This window comes from Acanthochromis polyacanthus, chromosome 20, assembly GCF_021347895.1.
Source record: "Acanthochromis polyacanthus isolate Apoly-LR-REF ecotype Palm Island chromosome 20, KAUST_Apoly_ChrSc, whole genome shotgun sequence".
In the NCBI taxonomy this organism is placed as follows: Eukaryota; Metazoa; Chordata; class Actinopteri; family Pomacentridae; genus Acanthochromis; species Acanthochromis polyacanthus.
Window position 1 is genome coordinate 3,159,570 of NC_067132.1, and position 23,043 is coordinate 3,182,612.

At 40.6% G+C, this 23,043-nt stretch overlaps 1 protein-coding gene across 1 annotated transcript in view; it reads left to right on the top strand.

Moving 5' to 3' along the window:
* The first annotated feature begins 5,543 nt into the window (after positions 1–5,543).
* cnn3a (calponin 3, acidic a) overlaps positions 5,544–23,043 on the top strand; it is a 29,674-nt gene continuing 12,174 nt past the window's right edge. Inside the window, exon 1 of the mRNA XM_022213434.2 lies at positions 5,544–5,728. Coding sequence (XP_022069126.1) covers positions 5,642–5,728 — 87 coding nt within the window. The 5' untranslated portion in view covers positions 5,544–5,641. The remainder of the gene's footprint in view (positions 5,729–23,043) is intronic.

A 23,043-nucleotide genomic window follows, 5' to 3' on the forward strand; every position in this document is an offset into this window, starting at 1 on the left:
CTGATTTCACCTGCATCTTCGCTCCTCTAAAAATGTATTTTTTTTCTCAGTGTTTTTCAAAACCTGTTGGCAAAATATCAGCAGGAACCATTGGACTGTTCACCTCAAAACTGTATCATCTATACACATTGTTGGTCTTAATTTGTGAATGACTTTTCCACATTCTTGTGTTTAAATTCCCCCGTCTCCAGAATGTCAACATGTTGAGATATCAACCTCAATTTTGAGACACATCTTCAGTACATCATAAACAGCGTCATGTTCAGATGAGTAGTTAACGGTGAATTCAGACACACTATTAAAAAGAAATCCCAGAATCTGAAAACCTTGACAAGGCTTCATAATGTCATGTCTGTTGCTGCATGTTGGGTATTGTTGAAAAGTTTTATAAAGCTCATTGAGCCTGATATTACATAGAGTAGAGAGTAGAGCAATATTTATTCTTAGCCTACCGTGAATGGATCAAACACAAAGATTTCAAAAATATTTTGGACACAGTTGGTTGTTTTCTTGTAAAACCTGTTCTTCATTGCTTTCTCTGCAGACTTCTCCAGATAACAGTAACAGGGTTGCTAATCCATGCTAATGTGATCTTTTTCTCAGCAGTAGAAGCTAGATATTTAGCTAGCTGTTACTGCTGACCACTGATGGAAAACAGTCCGAAGAATGAGTCTGATCCTGATAATATGAGGTAGAGAGAGACATTCAATCAAAGCTGACAATGTGATGAAAAGATGAAGAATAGAAGAGAAGACATAGCTTTGCTCTACACATTCTTTAGGAACACTGTTGGATGATGTTGACAAAAAACAAGACATAAAATGATTAAACCAAGACACACAATGACAGAAATGAGACAGAAAACGACAAAAGTGAGACACAAACATAAGAAACAAGACACAAAATGCCAAAAATGAGGCAGAAAATGACAAAAACAAGACACAAAACTACAAACAGAAAATGACAAAAACAAGACACAAAACGACAAAAACGAGACACAAAACGACAGACATTAAACAGAAAATGACAAAAACAACACAAATGTACTCACAATTACAAGAGACATCAATGGAAAAAAAATAAATCCAAAAAAAAGGAGATTTAAATTTTATTCTAGCTGTTTTATTACAGATTCAGTTTGGTCATCAGGGGGTGGGACAAGAGAAAAATGGGATTTTAGGGGAATCTCCAGACTTATTTGGTATTTTAAAAAACATTTTCAAACATTCCCATTTGATTTGTGAGATGTAAAATGTCCTCCAGTTCTGGAATAAGCCACTTAGTGTTCTTGGCACCCAGTGATTGCTGCTCTACAAGCACAAACACTGATACATCACTATTCATTTGGTTTCACATGAAATCCAAATTGTTTGAGGATCACTGTACAATCCATCTTTAGTTCACAGCGTCACCATCTGTGTTTAAATTCCCCCATCTCCCGAATGTTTGTACGTATATTTTTAAAGGATTCCCTGCTTCAGATGCAACAGTTCTTAAAGAGGCTTCGGGTTTACATGAGTCCAGTGAGTAACTGATTAAAGCATATCTGTTCTATCGAATGTAAATGACTGAAAACAAGTGAACTGTGTAGCCATGCTGCTAAACAGGATGATAGAACAAAATGGAATTAAAACATCTGTGCTTCCAAACAGCTCATCAGGCTGACTGAGACTGTCAGACACACCCCAGATAGCAAACTATGGGTGAATCAATGTTGAATCTATGTTGAGACCTAACGTCGAAATTATACAGAAAGCGCAAGGTTGATAAAATGTTGAGTCAACGTTTGCTTTTCAACCATAAATCACACTGTACCCAGATAGCAAAAGATGTTAAATCAATGTTGAATTAGGGTTAAGAAGGTTGAATTGTGGTTACGGTTGAAGACTGATGGTTGGATCAACGTTGATTCAACAACATTTTGTCAACATTGAAGTTTGTATTTAAAAGATACCATTGAATCTACGTTGTATTTTGGTTTAATTAAAATGTTTGACAGGTCAATGTTTAATTAATGTTGAATCTATGTTTGCAAACATGTAATCTATGTAAGCAAACATTGACTCAACATTTTATCAACCTTGCGCTTTCTGTATAATTTCGACGTTAGGTCTCAACATAGATTCAACATTGATTCACCCATAGTTTGCTATCTGGGACAGGACTGGGACGAAGGTCTTATGTTCATCGTCCTGGTTCTTCTGTTTGTCTTCTGCAGATTCAATCCTGAGGCTGAACTCTGATGTCGGGTTGAATCACTGTTTAGTATCTCATGTATTAAAGTTTTTGTACAGGACTTGTTTTGTAAAGTTAAATGATCATAAATGTAGAAATGCAAAATGAACTGTCAAAATATAAGACATAAATACTTGTTTTGAGAGGATTCACACTACAAACAAGTGGAATTATCTGTTAGTACAGTAAGATAATAACATCTGGTAAGATCTTAACCCTTAAAATAAATGATGAAATACTCATTCCAAGCATATATATAAAGTACAATAAACTCAAAACTAGTTTGTCAATTCTTCTTTGTTTGTTTCTTACTCAGTTTAAATGAAAAGATCTTAAAACCAGAGCAACCGAACAAGACTACTATTCCTCATTCAAGAGTTATTTTTACCTTTTCAGCTCAGAACAAGACAAAGCATCTACATCTGCACTAAATGAAAAGCTCACAGAATTAGCACTGCGGAACACATTTATTGAATTGCTTTCTCAAATAATATTAAAATTGCTTTCTATATACAGTGCTAGCAAAGATGATTTGTTGCTTCTCAAAATAAAAAGAATTGCTTGAAGCATTTCAACATGAACATAAACATAAAATATGTATCACATTAAACATTTATAACATCCACTGCAGCTTGGAGATAATCTGAAGGTAATGCAACCAGCACGGTACATTACTCTGTTTATCATTATTTTACTGGTAAATTTCCTTTCATCTTACAGGACAATGGTACGGCTGTGCATTATTTTGTATGGCTCCCAGCAGTACAAACAGGCTTTTAACCATTATCAGCTGTCACTGACATGTAAAGCTACTTACTCTCACTTTAAATGGAAGAACATTTGGGGCAGAGGTTTGCAAATTTGCGGCATCATCAACGAGGCTTTTACGTCCAGCCTGAACAGCTCTACTTTTCAGTAAATCCCTTCTACTCTGCCGTGACTCTTCTGTATGACCCTGTGGTGTCTCGCTCACGGATATTGTCCTTTAATACTTCTGTCTGAAACACTGACAGAAGGGCTGCCATACACTTGGGATAGGTAAGATGCAGGGTGTAGTAGTAAGCCAGCAGATAAAGCAGACCTTGACCAAGGTCTTTGTTGGCAAAGGTGGTGATGAGAGTTATTCCAGTTGCCTCAATACAGCAAGACCTAAGTTTGAACTGAGATTTACAGAGGTTTCAAATCAGATCCACTGAGTTTAAAACTAGTTTTAAAGTTTGGTATAATAAGATTAGAAGAGACTCTGTGATTTAGTCTAGGTTTAATGTTCGGCTTAGTTTGTGGAGTGTGGAAGCATAGAACAAGTCTGTAGAGAAACAGCATCATGAACTCATCTCATTCTGCAGGAAGACCTACAGAACACGTGTGAGGATCAGTCTTTGAATGTCAGCGAAAATGTGACGCTGTGATGTTTTAAATCTGCTGTTTCAGAGGAAAAAGACATGCCAGACTGTCTGTGTTTGTGGAAGCAAATGAAGTTTATTTCATACCTGTATGTGAGCTAAAGATGCAACTTTCCATTTATTATAATCAAAGAAATCCCTCCTGTCCCTTTAATACAATGCTCCAACAACTGGAGCACATTTAGTGACAACTTGTTGAAGAATTAGTTGTAATTAATTCGGTCTGACTGAGCTGTTTGTTGCCACATTCGGCCTATAAAGTCCCTGTGTGGTTTTTAATAGCACATCTCCCATCCTAACTTCTTTGTAGATAAACACTTTCAGCATAATGGAGAACATGGCTTCACACTCCGGGTGAGAACATCCAAGCGTGTGACTTTACATCTGATGTTGTTCTTTTAGAATCTCTGACATTGTCTCTACTGTGTTTTTCTTTCTTTGTGCTGTGATTTCCTGTTCCTGGATGGAGTCATGAACAGGAAGCTGTGAGATGACTCGCTGAAGTGAACCGAAGAGGAGAAGCAGAAGAAGGAGGGGGAGAGCCTCACATCTGGGACTATTTATAGACATACTCTCAGATTATTTGTGTAGAAGAAACTGGAGCAGCAGCTGCTTGACTGGATGAGCGATGAAGGTTCAGAGACGCTCCACTGGTTACCTACTGTTTGGTAAATGTCTTCTGATTGAAAAATATGTCACCTCTCAATAACTGTGTTTTTCTAAGTATTTGTAACAGTAAAGTATTAACCGTTATGAACAATCAAGAACAGATAATCTAGACCGGGGGTGTCAAGCTCATTCTAGTTCAGGGGCCACATACAGCCCAATGTGATGTCAAGAGGGCTGGAAAAGTAAAATACTAACCTTCTGGAATTGTTCACATTTAATGATCAAGACACGACAAGAAAGGTTTATTGTCATTGTACACAGTGTGCAGTGAAATCCTGCATGACTTTCTGCCTTTTAGATATACAAGATAAATAAGCTAACAAAAAAGAACAAGAATAAAAAATATCTAAATAGTGGAGTAAAAGATGTAAACAGACATCTTTACAAAAAAATTACAAAAAATGTGTAAGTGCAGCAAAGAACAAAAGAACAGGTTCAGTGGCAGACAGAGCAAAACATTGTGAACAAGCTGAAATTTCCTAAGAAAAAATATTGTTTTTTTAAATTCACTTCAACAATACTATGCCTCAGTTCATAATTTGTGTCTTTCAACTTTCAGATCACAAAACATTCAGTCACAGTTACCTTTAACTGAACAATTCTGTGTTTTGCTTCATGATTAAAACAACTTGTCAAGGTCTATAAATTACAGTTTGCAGTTGATGTCTTCTCTGAAACTGTTGTGAAAATATGAAAAATAGAAGAGAGGACATAACTTTGCTCTACCCATTCTGATGATGTTAATTCCAGGTGATGTTTTCTTCTTCTACCAGATACAAAGGTTTTGCTAACAGGGTTGTGTGCATAATAATTATTATTTCAAATATTGTGTTGATTAAAAAATGTCCAATTAAAAGAGACAACAATGAAAAAATAATACCAAAAAAAGGAGATTTAAATTTAAACTGTTTTACTTAGGATTCAGTTTGGTCATCAGGGAGGCGGGACAAGAGAAAATGGCATTTTAGGGGGAACTCCAGACTTATTTGGTGTTTAAAAATATTTTCAAACTGTATTTTCTCCTAGCTTTTTTTTTTTTTTTTTTTTTTAGATTTGGTCTCAGAACAAAACCACAACTGCATGTTTCAGTATTTTGTACGTGGATTATTTGAAATTTGATGCAACATGTCGTCCAGTTCTGGAATGATGTTTACTCATCTTGTGTGTGTCATCACAAGGCATAGAGGCAAATATCTGCGACTTGATTGGCCGCTGGGGTTACGTCAATCATATGACATCACGAGGTGGAGGCAGCTTGTTTCCTCAGAGCCTCTGGGAGAACCGCTGAAGCTCTGTGGGCTGAGCTGAGTTTTCCACTGCTGGCTCTTTGCTCCATGGTAGCAGAGGAGATTTGGACCAAGACAATGACACATTTTAATAAGGGACCAGCCTACGGATTATCTGCTGAAGTGAGAAGCAAAGTAAGTGCTGCAGTCCTGTCTGTACCTTTGTGTGTCCCAGCGGCAACAAACTTCTTCTAAAAGTTAACAAATTTGGCTTTTCTTTGCTGTGCTGTTTCTGTGTTTCTATCATTTCTGTGCTATTTGTGCTCGACTGAGAAAAGCAACACGCCGTACAGCGGACTGTTGCACGAAGCAGAACCTGTTGGGAACAAAACCTCAGCTCCCCGAAGTTTCCCGAAATTCAGAGGTCTCTCTTCAGCTGCTTAAAATTGTAACTTTGCATCAAACGCAGAGGAAATAAGTGTGAACTACTAAGTCCTGCAACAAGTAAAGTGTTGGAATGGAAACAGAGGGTTTTTTTTCGGGGGTTTTCGGAGTGTAGAGTTGCAGAAATGAAGCAGCTTTCCCTCCTTTGTCTGGGAACAGATGACACGACGGCTTTAAACGCAGTGAGCAGATCTGATCCCACTGAGCTGATGTTTGTAAGGAGGGAAAAATGATGAAAATCCAAACAGGTTTATGGTTTAGTGTGGGGAGGAGCTGGTGTCATCTGCTGCTCCTCTCACTGCTGTCTGGCTAAAGGCATCTTGTTTTATAACCCCACAGCAGTAATCTGATTACAGCTACTTTGTAGTAGTACAACAGTTAAATATGCAGCAATGTCCGTCTTTTTTTATTGCAATGCAGGGACAGAAGTGAAAGGTGTGTCAGAGGTACTGTACTGCACTCTGAGCTTCTCTGTACAGTTTGCATCACTTCACTCCGTATTTTTGTTATTGCAGAGTTCATCACAGTAAAGCCAGCGATGCGCAGAGAAGCTCATTTGAAGAGAAGTAAACTGGGGCCATTGCATACTTTTTGCGTGGTTTCAGCTAGAGGTGGGAATCACAGGGTACCTAATGATACCGATACTATCACGATACAGCAATACCACAAATATTCGATATATTGAAAGACAATCACACAATGAAACGTCACGATATCTGTAACTGAAAAGTACAAAACGCCTGTAAAAGGGTAAAGTTCAGCATTTATTTACTGCAGTTTGGTGTCATTTTCACTGGATTTGACACAAATTTGGATGAACAAAAACTGCCAATGGGAGACGCCAGCGTGTCGTCATTTGCTATGGTCACGTGGTACAAGACTGCTACTGGTTGGCAAGAACCGGCAGTAACATAACGGCTTGCTACGAGAACGGTATCGGGTTTGAAACAAATACGTAAAGTTATCGCTTTTCATGAATGAAATTGCACATGTATTTACCACAATGGTAATAGCGTGTGTAGTTGTTGGTTGTACGAAGCATTTTGAGAAGGGATCAGGCTTGAAATTTCACCGAATACCGATTTCAGGAGAGAGAAGATGGCGGTGGCTTCAGCCATCAACAGGAAAAATTGTACCCCAGTAAGCAGCAGAGATCGTGTTTGTGGCTCCCACTTTTCTTCAGGTAAACTATTCAACAGTTTAGCATGTTTAGTATGTCCAACTTTGAGCTTATTTACCAAAAGATATTGATTTAGTGTCGCATCCTTCGCCTGAAGCGATCTCTACACTTTCGGTTTGGTTCAGTGTTGTCATGTGTTACCGATCGCTTTTTAGGCGATGAAAGTATACTAAAGTCGAATAAAGCATATTCAATAACATCTCCTTAAGCCAGCAGCCTCATATTTGTAACCACATTTGTTTCTGTATGCGTCTAGCGATCGTTTTTTAGAATTGTCCTATTTTCGATCACCAGTGCTGTGGGTCTGTTACTGTTACATAGAAGCCATACTGCAGACAAAAAATACAGCAACGTATTGACGTTTCTTTGACATCTTGTTGAAGATTAACAGAAGATATATTATTTTTAATTCATAATTATATATTTTTGGGTGGGTGAACTGCCCAGCGGTGTCAATCAATTAAAAATAAACGTCGGTGAAGGAAATGTCCGGCCACAATGAAGGATCGTCAACCCACCCAGTCTTCAAATTGTAGGGATCTGGCAAGGTTTCACTGTTTCCCTGATGTCTCAGCTTACTCACGTATATTTGTCGGGCCTCAAGTGATAAGGATTGAGCATAATCGGACAATTTCACGGAAGGATAGTTCGCATTGTTATCATCAGCCATTGTTCCTCTGGTTCCTCTTGCCAACCAGCGCGGTAATCACGTGACTTCGTGACGTCACTGTTTGTAAACACTGGCGTCTCCCATAGTCTTACCATCGTCCTCTTTTTGACTAATGTCTAATGAGCCGTCACATGAATAGCTAGAATTGTTTTTTTGGTATTCTGTATTCACGGCGGCAGGCTGACTGGAAATGTTAGCCGCACCAGCCTCTTGGAGTTCAGGATGGTGGCGTTGCATCGGGTTTGCGTACTCATGGTGTTGCCTGTGTACTTCTTTGAGGCACTTCTTGGATATTGCATAGCCTTTGTCAAGCTTGCTTGTTCCCTCAATGTCTCGAAAGCTGAAATGGGTTCACGCTCTGGACTTAAATGTGAATGGGGCATCACTTACGTTAGCGTTGCTGTCCGCCATTAAACCTGTACAAACTCCTCTTCAGCCAATTAATTCCCACTCAAGTCTGCCTCGTTCATGTGATTAACGCCACCATGCGGAGTCATTAAGTAGTGACGCTGGGGAAAAAGCAGCCGGCAGGGTTCAGAGCTTCTCGTTATATTCAGTAAAGTATCGATATTTGGCACCAGCGTATTGATACTCATATTAGACGAGGAAAGATGAAGGTATATGTCGCTGAATCGATATTTTGTCTCACCCCTGCTTTCAATCATTAATCACAAATAATATATACAGTTGTGAACAAAAGTTTCCGTGCACTTGTAAAGACCATGCACGTGTATCATGGCAGGCTTGAATTCCCAGTGACCTCTATTACACTGAATTTGCTATGATGAATTTATTCAAAGTCATGCACCTTTGCCACACACTAAAAACAACAGCAAAAGAAAACAAAATGCATTTTGGTTCTTTCATAGATTTATTTAAGGTCTTCTGGAAGTATGACTAATATTTGCTTAAATGTCCCTTTGCCATTCTCACCTCCACCAGGTGCTTATGATAGCCGTCCACAAGCTTCTGGTTGTATCTTTGACCACTCCTCTTGACAGAATTGGTACAGTAAAACTAGATTTGCTGGCCTTCTGGTACAGACTGGTCTCTTCAGCACAGTCCACAGGTTCTTGATGGGGTTTAAGTCAGGACTTCGGGGAAACCTGTCTAAACCATTAATTCTGGCCTAATTTAGACATTGCTTTACCTCTTTTGATGTGTGTTTTGGGTCATTGTCTTGTTAAAACATCCAACTGCTTCCAAGATCCAACTTTCTGGCTGATGATTTTAGATTTGCCTAAAGAATGTGGAGATAATCCTCCTCCTTCATTGTTCAGTTTACTTCATGTACAGCACCAGTTCTGGCACCAGAACAGCCCAAGAACAACACACTACCACCATCATGCTTGATGGGAGGTTTGGTGTTCTTTGGGTTAATGGAATCACCATCCAGAAAGCCTTTCCTTTGTTCAGTTGATCAACAGCAAACCTTTAAAAGTAGCACCTCAAGGCTTGACTTGAGGTGCTACTTTTAGAGGAAGGGCTTCCTGGTTGCTTCTCAGCCCACATGGTGATGTAAATCGGGCTTGACTGTGGACACTGATACCTGTGTTCCAGCAGCTTCTGAGTCATTGTAGAACTGCTGTTTGGTGATTCTTGGTTGACTCTTGACCATCCTGACCATTTTTTTCTTTGCAACAGATAATAGCTTGTGTGTTCTTCCTGATCATTGCAGTTACACAACTGGACTTTATACTTAGAAACAGTTGTTTTCACAGATTTATTTTCGGATCTGTAGCTGCTTTGAAATGGCTCCAAGTGACTTTCCTGACTTAAAGGGGAACTTCGGTTTTTTTCAACCTGGGGTCTGTTTTCATATGTCATTTCATACATGTGAGTGATGGAGAAATGAATTTTCGACATAGCTCCAGTACTTAGCCAGGCAGGCAGCTTAGCAGCTCAGCTAGCAGCTCAGCTAGCGAAAACTATGGGGCAATTACCCCCCCCGCGTCAAAGTCCACCCTTATGTGCTTTTTCCCCACACTGACCGGCTCGGATAGTCTCAAAGAGTGTCCCACAACATACTAGAGATAAGAAGTGAACGAAAACCTCCACGTTACTTGGCGATCGCTCTTTGTTGTGGTCTGTATCCAAATCTCAGGACGCTAGAAAGCAAATCTCGTTCCGAAATCACGCGATAGCTCGCGCCAAAACCGGTGGGGCGAACTTTGACGTGGGGGGCAAGTTGCCCCATACTTTTCGCTAGCTGATCTGCTAAGCTGCCTGCCTGGCTAAATACTGGAGCTATGTCAAAAATTCATTTCTCCGTCACTCACATGTATGAAATGACATATGAAAACAGACCCCAGGTTGAAAAAAAAAAAACAAAGTTCCCCTTTAAGAAGTTAAGAAACCTTGCTAAGTTGCTGCATGCATATTTTTGACCCAGCAATTTTTTTCATATTTTCAGAAGACCAATAATAAACCTTTTGAAAGAATCAAAATGCACTATTTTTTGTGTCAAAGTGCATGAGTTTCCATGACTCCATTCTAAAAGAATTCAGAGTTATAGGAGTCATTGGAATCCATCATTGTCCAACACAATAGCATGTCCATTTTCACAGCTAATGTGAAGTAATGCAGTTGCAAATGAATATTGATTTGAGAAGTCAGCCAGTAGAAACGAAGCGGCTTGCTTGACATGGAGGGCAAAGTGGAGGAAAAGCCTGTGCTGTGTGTCTGAATTCCTGGAATTATGATGCATCTTTGGGGGTTTTATCAAGACTTTGAGGAAAACCTTTGCTTGTATACAGATTTCAACTCAACCTGGCATACCAGGTGTCTTGTAATAGTCAGACAGGATGTTGTAGGTAGGAGATATACAGTGTTGGATTGTAAGAAAGTACATTTAAGTTTCCTTTTTGGAGATCCATGGTTAACACAGGTTTGCTTCTTAGCACGTGATGAATACATCTTCACTGTTGAAGTGTTTGCAACAAACGGGAAACTTTTGCTTGAAGGATGGTGACAGATTCCAGCTGGAAATTTTTGAAAACTGTGCCTGTTTTGCTCAGTAATATGCAACTCCACGAGAGAAAGTGAGTTCCGCAAAGGGTTTCTGTTCCCCGACAAAAGGTCCACTCATCTGTAGCTCTCTGAAACTCTCGACTAGTAAAATGGAGTAGCTGTTTGTGACTGGCTAGCTCTGACCACCTGTCCTGCCTTGCTGTCCATGTGGGTGTGGCTAACAGCAGTGCATACAGGAAAGCATATTGATATTGCTGGGGTGCTGCTTTCCACTGTAGGATTTCACCTTTGTTTGTCTTCCAGCTGCAGTAACTGCCCCTCTAGGATCCCTCTTTCACCATTTTTAGCCATGAAAAAAGTACAGACTAACAGCTCTAAAAAAAACTGCAAATTAGTTAAACGTCGGCTAATTTTTATGACTGTACCAAATTTCTGCAGTAGAAAGGTATCTGTTGTACAGTAGTGTAATGGGAAAAAGCAGCACACACACACTATATTGACAAATGTATTGGGACAGCCCTCCAAATAATTGAATTCATGTGTTCCAGTCACTTCCATGGTCACAGGTGTATAAAATCCAGCACCTGGGCAAGCACTGCTTCTACCAACAGTTGTGAAAGAATGAGTCGCTCTCAGGAGCTCAGTGAATTCAAGTATGCTATCAGGATAGGTGGCCACCTGTGCAATAAGTCCATTTGTGAAATTTCCTTGATCCTAAATATTCCATGGTCAACTCAGCTACGAAGTGGGCGGCCACGTAAAATCACACAGCGAGGTCAGCGTATGCTGAGGTACACAGTGTGCAGAAATCCCCAACTTTCTGCAGAGTCAATCACTACAGACCTCCAAACTTCATGTGGCCTTCAGATTAGCTCAAGAACAGGCATAGAGAGCTTCATGGAATGGGTTTCCATGGCCGAGCAGCTGCATCCAAGTCTTACATCACTAAGTGCAATGCAAAGCGTCAGATGCAGTGGTGTAAAGCACACTGCCACTGGACTCTAGAGCAGTGGAGACGCCTTCTCTGGAGTGACCAATCACCCTTCACTGTCTGACAATCAGGTGGACCAGTCTGGGTTTGGCGGTTGCCAGGAGGACGATACTTACCTGACTGCACTGAGCCAAGTGTAAAGTTTAGTGGAGGAGGATTATGGTGTGGGTTTGTTTTTCAAGGTTTGGGCTTGGCTCCTGAGCTCCAGTGAAAGGAACTCTGAATGCTTCAGCATACCAAGACATTTTGGACAATTCATGCTCCCAACCTTGTGGGAACAGTTTGGGGATGGCCCCTTCCTGTTCCAACATGACTGTGCACCAGTGCACAAAGCAGGTCAATAAAGACATGGATGGATGAATTTGGTGTGGAGGAACTTAACTGGCCTGTACAGAGACCTGACTTCAATCTGACAGAACACCTCTGGGATGAGCCAGGTCTTCTTGTCCAACATCAGTCTGACCTCACAAATGCCTTTAGCACATGAGCTTCAGCAGTATAGTGTAGTTGGTAATTATACTGCGTTATAGTAGACATTTTGCTGTCGCCATCTATAAATACGCAAACAAGGGCAGTTCTTAAATTTCAGTATTTCTACTTCAGGTTTTAGCTTTCTCAAACTTTCCCTGAGCCTGGGAAGTCAGGTTTATTTTCCATATAATAAATCTAGGGTGGGGCCAGCAGGGTGCACATGTGGAGTTATACTGTGGATTATTAAAAATAAATGCTTTGAAGAGTTTTTTCAATTGAATTTGAAGGTGTAATTAGCCTTTTGACACAGTGGTTTGCCTTGAAAATTATTCTACTACAATGCAATTTTTTTGCCAAAAACTATAACTATAATGCCATGGCCCCATTTTATGCAGTGCCCCCATGAAAAGGGTGCCAGTATTCCTCCAGCTAACTAAGGGCTTCTGCTGTGGTCTGTGGGCTCATTGCTGCTTCTAAAGCTTCATCAGGATTTTTTATTTTTTTTTGGCAAATCTTCTGAAATTTTAGCCTGAACCACAAATACAGGCTGTAACAGAGAACAAGTGATATGTATTTATTGTTTGTGTTGCCTTTTTATTGCTAGAACAGTGTGAGAGAGGGGCAGGAAAGTGGGGAAAAGATCATAGGAAGACGTGCAGTAAAAGGCCGTGGGTCGAACTCGAACCCCCGACTGCTGCAATGGAGACTATAGCTCCTGTTTATGGGTCACCCGCTCAGCCAGCTGAGCTATCTGGGCACCCATGTGCATATCCAATTTAAAACACTTGTACTGTCACTGTGGAAAATCATTTAACAGGAAGTGACTCATCTGAACTTTTAGGAGTAGAACTTCAGTTTTGAGAAATCTACTCATACATTTACTCTGGTTTAGGGCTCTTAGATATACATTTTGTTGCGATGTAGGCTGTGAATATGTCCAGCAAGTTATATGGACAGATTTCAGCAACAGAGAGGATGATGCTGACCACAAAGCAGTTACTCTGATAGCAGCAGTTTTGGCCACTACATGTGGAAACACTACTTGTGTTTGATCATTTAATTTAACACCAAAAAAACTCTGCATTATGAGTCCAAACCCATATCTGAATGTCATCCAAAAATATGCATATAATTATCTTGAATGTCTCTGTTTGCAAAATACAGTAATATCAGTAGTATGAAGAAGTAAACCACACCCATCTCCTCTCAGTGGAATCTTCAGTCTGATTTTTGTTTTTTTCTCACAAGTTCAAAATCCATGATAGGAATGTTAGGAGCAATCTGCCTATAGTTTTTTTTTTTTTTTTATCTGATCTGGTCTATCTTAATGGATTGATTTTGACTAAAATAAAGCCAATCAAACGTAAATCCTGTCCATTGTGACATCTAGGCTTTATGTACCACCATGTCCGAGCTGATATGAGTGGTAGTGACATTATTTATTCTGCTAATGTGCAAAATGACTGCATACAAATAGACAGATTTACTAAGCTCTGATACAAACATTGATACCAAATTTAAAAACTAAAGCTGCATTTCCATGTATCCTATACAATAACGTCCAAAAGTTTAGGATCATTCACTAACTTTTTGCCCTTCATTATGGCTCCCAAGCGTGTTTTGTTCTGTTATCTTCTTGTAAAATGACTCAAAGTCAGTGATATTCATGACTTTTCTGAAGAACTGATTGATATTGTGATACACCTATCGGCTTTGTTTAAAATGTCGCCGGAGTTCCGACTTACGGCACAAATCGCCTTAGATCGGGCCGTAGGAACAGAACTCTGTGTTCATTAAAAATCAGCCGTTTCCAGCAAGAATAGTCACTTACTACATTAACAATGTCTAGACTGGATTTCTGATTCATTTAATGTTATTTTCATTGAAAAAAACTGCTTTTCTTTCAAAAACAAAGGACATTTCTAAGTGACCCCAAACTGTTGAACAGCAGTGTAAATATTTAAACATGCAATTGTTCTGCTACTTACAGGCCTTGGTACACCGAGCTAAAATGAATGCAGTTGAATTCAATATTCCTGCATAATATCCTGTCTTCGTAAAAGTAGCAATGTGGAGTAATTGTTGAAATTTCTATAGAATAGTGGGCAAAATATTAGGAACATGTGAGCATAGTGCAATAGAGTTTTACAGTGGGAGCTAAAACAAAAAAGAACTGGGACCTCTTCTGTGAACCACATCAGTTGATGTTAAACAACTGTTTGCTTTGACTTCTTAATTATCAAGTAACATCCAGAGAATTCAAAGAAGCTATTAAGTAGACCTCAGAAGCTAAGAGTGAGTTTTGATGATCATATAGCATGTTTCTGGAATGTTCAGCACAATGTTGATCATGTTTTTTAGTTTACACTCCTACTACTGTATGTGTTCTGAGAGTGTCGTCGGTGATGACGGGAGAATATCTTAGCTTTATGACTGCAAAGGATGTACAAAACACTGCAATATGCTCTTAGTTGTACTTCATTTACAAACAGTAAAATCACCAGTATCCTTCAGTAGAATGCTTTGTTCCCCAGAAGACGTGAAGTGTACTGACTTCTTGTTTCTCTGCTGTACTGCAACTTTCTCTGTCCGTGGACAAACAACAGAAGGAAGACAGGCAGGGGTCCATCTGGGCTTCACTGCAGAAGGTGTGATCAGAGGTCCTTGCTCTTCTCCCAGCTGCATACATCACATTCCTGGAATTCTTCAGCACAAACCCCTTGATGAGGACCTCATCCAGCAGGCCTCAGCTCACTGCCTTTTACTGTTTCTCTAGCCCAGGCAGTAGGCACGCCGTGTGCTTCAGGTCTGGCTCTTTCTTTGGAAAACATGATAAATAGCAAGCAGATCTGTACAAATTACAGATTGGTTTAAATGGTTTTTTAGATGCAAAAGTAGTTTTTAATGTTACAGAATAGAAATGGTAAATACTGTGAATGCAGTCCTCACTCTCCCAGGCGTCATTTTTGAGGAGAGGGGAAATTACTCAGACCACAGATCCCAAAGTGTTGAATGTGTAGAAATAAGTCAGAAACTGTTTAAAATTAATTTAACGCATGGCTGCCTCAGTACTGAGCATATGTCCATGTGTCAATGTGTGACTAAATGATTAACTATATGATAATTACTGTGATCTGTATTAGTTTGGTCTGTAATTTGGAAACCTAGAATGTCTGAGTTTAACTCCAGCTTGTGAGAGATAACTAATTGTTGTTCTGTGCACAAAAGGAAAGCGAAATCTGAAGCCATGGCACATTCCACTCTAGAACTGTCGTTTCTCACTTTTTCTAGGTCACACTTAACTTCTGATGAAGCGCCGTCTGAAAAGTCAGACTGGTCTGGCAGTAAGAGAGCTTTTTCACATGAATCTTTGTATGTTTTTTTTTTTTTTTTTTACTGCAGTCGTGAGTTCTGTGCTGACTCACTCATCAGGCTCTGCCAGTCTGTCTTCTTTTCAGAAGGAGGACGATACACTAATGTCACCTCAGTGGAACAGTCATTTAAAATCCATCACTTCCTCATTTATTCTCATTATCATTATTTTAGGCTGACATTTGTTTTAGTAATGGCGCTTTACCTCAGTTGTTGAGAATTAAAATCTTGTTCAAACCTCTTCATACATATGTTTCCTTCTCTGAGTTATTTTTAACATTTTAAAGGTGTAATGAGTTTTAGTTTGAAGAGAAAAAAAGAATATATAGAAAAATATCAAGATGAAGAGTCTAAAAAAGCATAACAAAAAAATTGTAATTTTTGGAGATATTTTCCAGACACACTTGTGACAAAATGGGTTGTATTGAACTGGGTTGCAGCAGCTCGTGTATTCATCCTGAACTGTTCGGTACGCTTCGTGAGCCAAACATTCAGATGAAGCTTGTTTTGAGCATTTTCCCATCAGCTCCTCTTTTCTGACCCAGGGCTACACATAGGAGCACAGGCTGTGTAACAAAGCAGTCACTGGATAATGAGCGAGACATTGCTTCCTCATCATTCTTTTGCTAAAGGAATGCGCAGGAGTTGTGTGACGATTTTTGTTTGTCTATCCGCGCATAACATTACTGAAAAACGAATTTAAATGAAATTTTCAGGGAAGGTCAGAAATGACACAAGGACCAAGTGATTAGATTTTGGCAGTGATGCAGCTCATAGTCTGGATCCTCGGATTTGTTAAAGATTTCTGTATCATTGCCAGATAGCAGCATGGCGTCACTGTAACCATGACAACCAGTGAACACTACATCAGCTGCCTGCTGATGATCACATGATTGTGATCAACTATAAATCCACCTCTGAGGACTTATATGACTTATTGGAAATGATACAAGGAATAACTGAAGAAATTATGGGAGTGTTTCTGAGTCCCATCAGTTCCTGCTGCCCGCTACATATTTAGGTCACATGATTCAGTATCCGTACATAACGTACACATGCAGAACACACACCTGTGCTCAGTGCAAAGTCATGTTGTTTGTGGGTACATCTATATTAAATGGACACATTCTATGTTGCTGTGATTTCTGATCATCAATAACTAATAAAAAATGCTGAATTTCTACATAAATAGGCTGCATTTCTGACAATGCCATATGGGGGAATGAGCAGCCTTGGAGGAGTACTGCACTCTCTGAGGGCTTTTCTTCTTAGATTTGTCTCTAGTGTATCGAGCAGATTGTTACATGGAGTTACAAGTTTGCTTCTTTAAAGTTATTTGCAGTAGGGGTTGCACATAACTGTAACTGTTGAAATTTGGACTGTTTTGTATCTTTTTAAAATAGAAAACAGCTTATGGACTATTTATAATTCACAACAGTGCCTTGTAGAATTAATGTTTTATGTGAATGGTGTGGTAAACCAGCTTCTGTACAGTATATGTGAGTTTGTCTTTAAAAATCTCTCTTCTTTTTGTGTGGGAAGTGGTGTGACGGGATCAGCCTTCTTGTTTTAAGGGACATCCTGACCCTCTACAGCTGCCTTCAGAGCAAAGTTTTCCCCAGTGCACAGGAAATATCAGTGGGCAGATTGCCAGGAAATGTCCAGGGCACAATCATCCCCTTTAGTCAATTTACTTTTTAAAATGTGGAAAGTGCTTGTGCTTTAAGAGCTGCTTGAGAAAATTTGCCAGCTGAGCATACAAGATTACTCATGTATGTAGCTGTGACATTTTCATCTAGTAAACCATTTACTAAGATTTTGTTCTTTCTACAGCAGTTGTATACGTAAATGGCAAACATCAGGAGACTACAGTTTCATCCAAGATAATGGTACATGGTGAAGCCCTGTCTAGGCTCGATCTCACTGCCACCCCAGTCAGTCTCTTTCCACCAGATCTGTCATTGTGTGTCTTTGTAGTCTCAACATGAACTGCAGAAATGACTAGAAAGGCACCGTCTTTGGCTGACAGACACTGTCAGTCAATTGCAAATCTGTCCTGGGAAAAGTCAAAACGTGGTCGCACAGAGAGCACATACAGCTTAAAAGGCAAGTTTAAACCTTGCATGCCTTCTCATTTGGCCAATCACTGGATGAATTTGGCACAGATGTAAAATTGACAGTGTTGTGGTGCAGAAAAATGAATGCAGGATCATCTATGAAGAGTTCATCTTTTGTCACAGTGGAGAGTGACGCCATCTGTCAAAATGCTACTGCAGCTAGTCAAATAAATGCGGTCCTCATGGTGAATGTTTCCCACATGACTGCTGCAATGATAGATGAAATAATTACTGTTTCAGTACAATGTTTTTGCATGTGATAAGCCTTCAAACTCAATAAGTCTGTTGCTTGTACTGGATTTTGTGGGTTGTAATAACTGTCAGCTGCAGCCCTAAATCTGTCTTTGTCTCCCCAACCTTTGACCTCGTACTGCCATTGATGACGAGCTTTGTCTCTGGTATGTGGAGTATTTCTGAAGTTTAGATGTACAGTGAAGGAAGTAGTAGTACGGAAGTATTTGATCCCCTGCATATTTCATGATTTGGCCACACACAAAAAATAAAGTTGGTCTTTTTTTTTTTTAAATAAGTAGGTTTATTTTAACTATTAAAAAAACCTGAATATTGACCAAAAAAATCCAGAAAAACACATTACATAACAGTTACAAATTCATTTCCAGTTGATGAAGGGAAGTAATTATTTGATCGCCATCCTGGCAGTTAGAGTTCTGGCTCCCATAGATTGGTTATGTGACCAGGAGGTACACATATGACTTCAGAAACTAATAATCTGAACTGGTTACATGTACATGTGTGAAAGAAACCTGTCCAAAGAATCAGACTTTGCATCTTCAACTTCACCATTATGGGCAAGACCAAAGAGTTATTCAGATATGTCAGATGCAAGATTGTAGAGCTTTGCAAGGCTGGAAAGGCCTACAAGGCTATCGCAAGCAACCTGGTGAGAAGGTGACCACTGCCGATACAATCATTCGCACATGGAAGAAAGAAAAAATTTATCACCCTCAGTCTGGAGCTCAATGCATGATCTCACCTCATGCAGTGTGTATAATCATTAGAAAGGTCAAAAATAATCCCAGTACTACACAGGAGGAATTTGCTAATGATCTCAAGGCAGCTGGGGCTATTCACCAAGAAAACCATTAGAAACGTGCTGCGTTGTAATGGTTTAAAACCTGAAGCACCCACAAGGTCCCTCTGCTCCAGAAGACACATATACAGGCCTGTGTTTATTTAGCCAATGAGCATTTGGACGATACCCAAAAGGCTTGGTAGAACCTGATTTGATCAGATGTAGGCTTGTCACGATACTAGAATTTCAACTTCGATACCGATACCCAGTTCAGTATCGATACTTGATACCATTTCGATACCACACGGAACAAATTAAAGCACAGGCTTTTGTACTTGGCTGTAAAACCATTTTTTTTATTGGGAAAAACTTCTGTATCATTAATACAATATTTTTTATATCCATGCACAAATACTCTGTCACAGCCCTGTTTATTTTCTTTGCTTCTCGTGACTTTGGATCATAATGTCTTTGCTGGTCAAACACTGCTGTTCGCGAAGGCTGTTGGTGTTTTGGTGTCACTGCAGCCGGTCGACTCTCTCCACTGTCAGCATCACTCTGGAGCTATAAGAGAAACATCACACTTAGCAGACGCAAATACGTTTGTATTAGGGATGGGAATTTCGACTAATTTCGGAAAACTTGCAATTTAACCCTTTAAGCGCCAAAGTCGCAACATTGCTGAACATAACAAGCCATAGCTTCAAATATACTGCCTCCTGTGCCTCATGTACTGTATACCAGGAGATTGCGGACATCTGAAACTTCAATCTGAGCATCAGTTGTGGGCGTGTTTTCATTCAAAGTTTTGGAGTTTACAGAGTTTGAAAACCGAGGAGACGAGACTCGCTGTCGGAGCGTATCAGAGCGCAAGACGGCACATTTTAGAGTGAGAAAACTCACCATACCGAGAGGTCTGTAGCCTAGCCATGCTAGATCCCATGTTTCTGACGGCACAAGGGTCTAGGGAAGCTCGACAGGGAGGGAGGCGGGCTAAAAGGTTGTCTATCAAATCCCTCTGCAGCAATTGGGTAGGTATACAACCAATCAACGCAACGAATAGGCTGACGTGGTTCCGAGAGCACCGACAGATTGTGTGGCTAAGTCCCATTAGCTTCCCAACCAGCGGAGCTGCGGAGCCAACTGGTATATTAAGGATTTGCCATATCCCGTCGGCATAAGTCCAAATGCGTCTTTCTTCTCAATGAAACACTTCAGTGCCGTCCTTTGTTTATCTTTCAAGTTGAATTTTAGCTTCAAATCTTTAAGGGCTGTGGCCAAAGCCGAGTCGAAAGATAACAGTTTATTGTGCGCTGGTTGTTTCTGTCAGAATCGTCACGCCTCTGTCGTCACTTCGTTACGCCCGCCTTCTGACTCTACACTTCATGGTGATTGGTCCGGCCAGTTTTAGGAGAATCCAGCCTCGAGCCTTATGGAGGGTAACTAGACCCACCCTGGCAGAGAATTAAATTCGTTGCCGTGGGTTGTCTAGCGCGGCTAGGCTAAGAGGTCTGGTCAACACTGAGAAAATATTTTTGGCAAGTAATGGCTTACTCATATTCTGAAGAAGAATGTTCACCCTCTGATGAAGATGTTCAGTCGTCCACTGAGACAGAAAGTGCCGCTGCATCTGTGTGTAACGGCAGCGGGTCGGTGGGCCATGACAGTCCACAAGCAGCACATACTGGAGCCGATGCTTTGCTTCACGGGGTCCGGAGTGGCAAGAGGGGACGTGGTGGGTGTAGCTGGAGTGGTCAAAACACCGCTAATGATGAGGGGCATAGCGGGGGTTGAAAAAAAACGCAGAAACAGCAGCAGACGCGGGAGAAAATGCACTGATAATAACGGTGGAGGCTGCAGTGGCGTTCATGGCCCCGTCGTAAATGACGATGATGATGGCTGGGTTTGCTTGACAGATTAGGAAGAGTTTCACAAGTGGATCAGACATTTTGATAAGCCTGTTGGGTATCGAGGGTTGTTGGGTATTGAGAGAGCGATCAAAGGAACCATAACTAATTTAATGAGCCATTCGCAGTGTCACTGTACCGGCCGTGTGTACTTAGACTTGCATGGCTTAATCTTTGAGACAAGCATATGCTACTGGCAGGATCAACCAGGTAGCCCAGACAAGACGAGCGTGCGGTGCACGCCCGAGCGTAGAGCTGCATGGCGGCGCCCAGTCGGGATCGGGGGAAGTGAAGCGTGGCTGTGCCGGGGCGGGTGAACGGACAGGCGGTGTAGGTTTGGAGAAATGAACGTGTCATCCAGAGGTCGACTGCCCCCTGCTACGTGTGCGTGTGAGGGGAGGGGAGGAGGAGCAATTCTCTCCCTGGCTGCTCAGCCTGTTTACAAAGAAGCCGATGCAGAGGCGCAAAGAACAAGGTGCATGATGCTTAATGCAGCATTTAACCGACTAGTAAAATACTAAACGTTTAATAAATGAGTAGGCAGTTAAACGATTAAACGACTAGTCACACACATCCCTAGTTTGTATCTCGTTAAATTAAAGCAGCCAATTAGGATTACTCAGGCTGCGGGCATGCCTGCTAATGTTGGCAAAAAGCCCCATGTAACGTTGTGTTATGTGGCTCAACCACTTCCAACAACTCTGGTTTGACCCACTCCGGCCGTTGTAGTCCTTGATGGACCAGTGGTCACTTTTGACCCTTTTCATCTTCTCCCTACACTGCTTCATTGTCCTGCTGTATCCGTGGGCACAGCCATCCGCTCAGAGACCTCCTGATATACTTTCTTGTTCAGTCACACCATCCAGCTCCCTCTGTATTCTTTGGTTCACCACCAAAGACAGAAAAGTCTGGACCTCTTCATTCATCCACAGTACAGGTCTGGTGTGCCATCACTCCCTGTCCAATCAGCGGCCTGCACTCAGTAGACGTCACATTATCAGCTCGACTCAGCTCGCTTAAAATCCCAGCCTAGTACGTACTAAAATAATACCTGGTACCAGGTACTACGTCCTGATGGAAAACCTCACAAACCGACTAGAGTCAAGCTGAGTAGGTGCTGATGGAAAAGCGCCAAGTGTCTTCTAGCCAGTCTCCAGACCTTAGTCCCATAGAAAATCTATGGAGGGAGCTGGGGGAGAATCTGCAAAGAGGAGTGGTCTAAAATATCTCCTGTGATGTGTGCAAACCTGATTACCAACTAGCTGAAACACCTGACGTCTGTGGTTGTGAAGAAGGGTCAATGCACCAAGTACCAAGTCATGTTTTACTGGGGGATCAAATACCTTTTTACCTTGATCAACTAGATAATAATTTATAATTGAAAATATTTTTATGCATTTTTTTGGTTGATATTCTGTTTCTTCCAGTAAATAAAACTACCATTAAAATTATAGGCTGATCAAATACTTTACCTCGTTGTACGGTTAACAGTTAATGAATAGCAGCTTATCTTGCTCCGTCTGGCTTCAGCACTTGGTCTCGCGCATGATCAGGGCTCCACCATACTGATTAAACACTGTGGTTACTGGGTTATTTGGTTGTTCCACTTGGTGTTTCACTCAACATAAGCTGTCACCCTGGTTGAACCATGTGTGACTGAATTCTTGATTGGAACCAGCTGACACGACAAAACCTTCAACTGTGAGTTGAGATGGGATCTGTTGGGCAGTAGCACTGGCTTCACTGGACCTACTGTCCAAATGCATGCAGTTTTGTACCGATGACTGTAGAACACTGTGTACATTTGGAAATGTTGTTGGTTACAGAGATGTAATGATGGGGGGGTTTGTCTTATTTTTGCTTCCAAAAGGTTCAGATCATGTTCTTTCATATTTTTCCTCCCAAACTCTCAGTTTAATAGTTCCATTAAGAGACAGATTTCCTTTTCCAGTGACTTTTTTTTTTTTTTAGTGAATTCTGTCTCCAAAGACAGAAATTGTCTTAAGTGAATTCCTGAAAACTTGAACTCAGTTTGGAACATACACATTGTAATTTAATAAGAGCTTTTTAGTACATGACAACAAACCAGGTTTTTAATCATGCATTATAGTGTACTTTTTGTATATTTAAAAAAATGGATGTCTTTAGTCAGACAAAACAGGTCAGTTTTATTTACTGAAATCAGAACTGACACTGTCTGTAGGCTTTTCCATGAGAGGTCTGTGACTCCAACCAGTCCGGTCACTGTATTCTGACCTCTCCAACTAGACTTTTTCATGTACGGCACTGTAAATGACACTGAATGTTTGTGTGTTTGTATGACGCACCATTCTCTGTATACTCTAGAAACTGTTG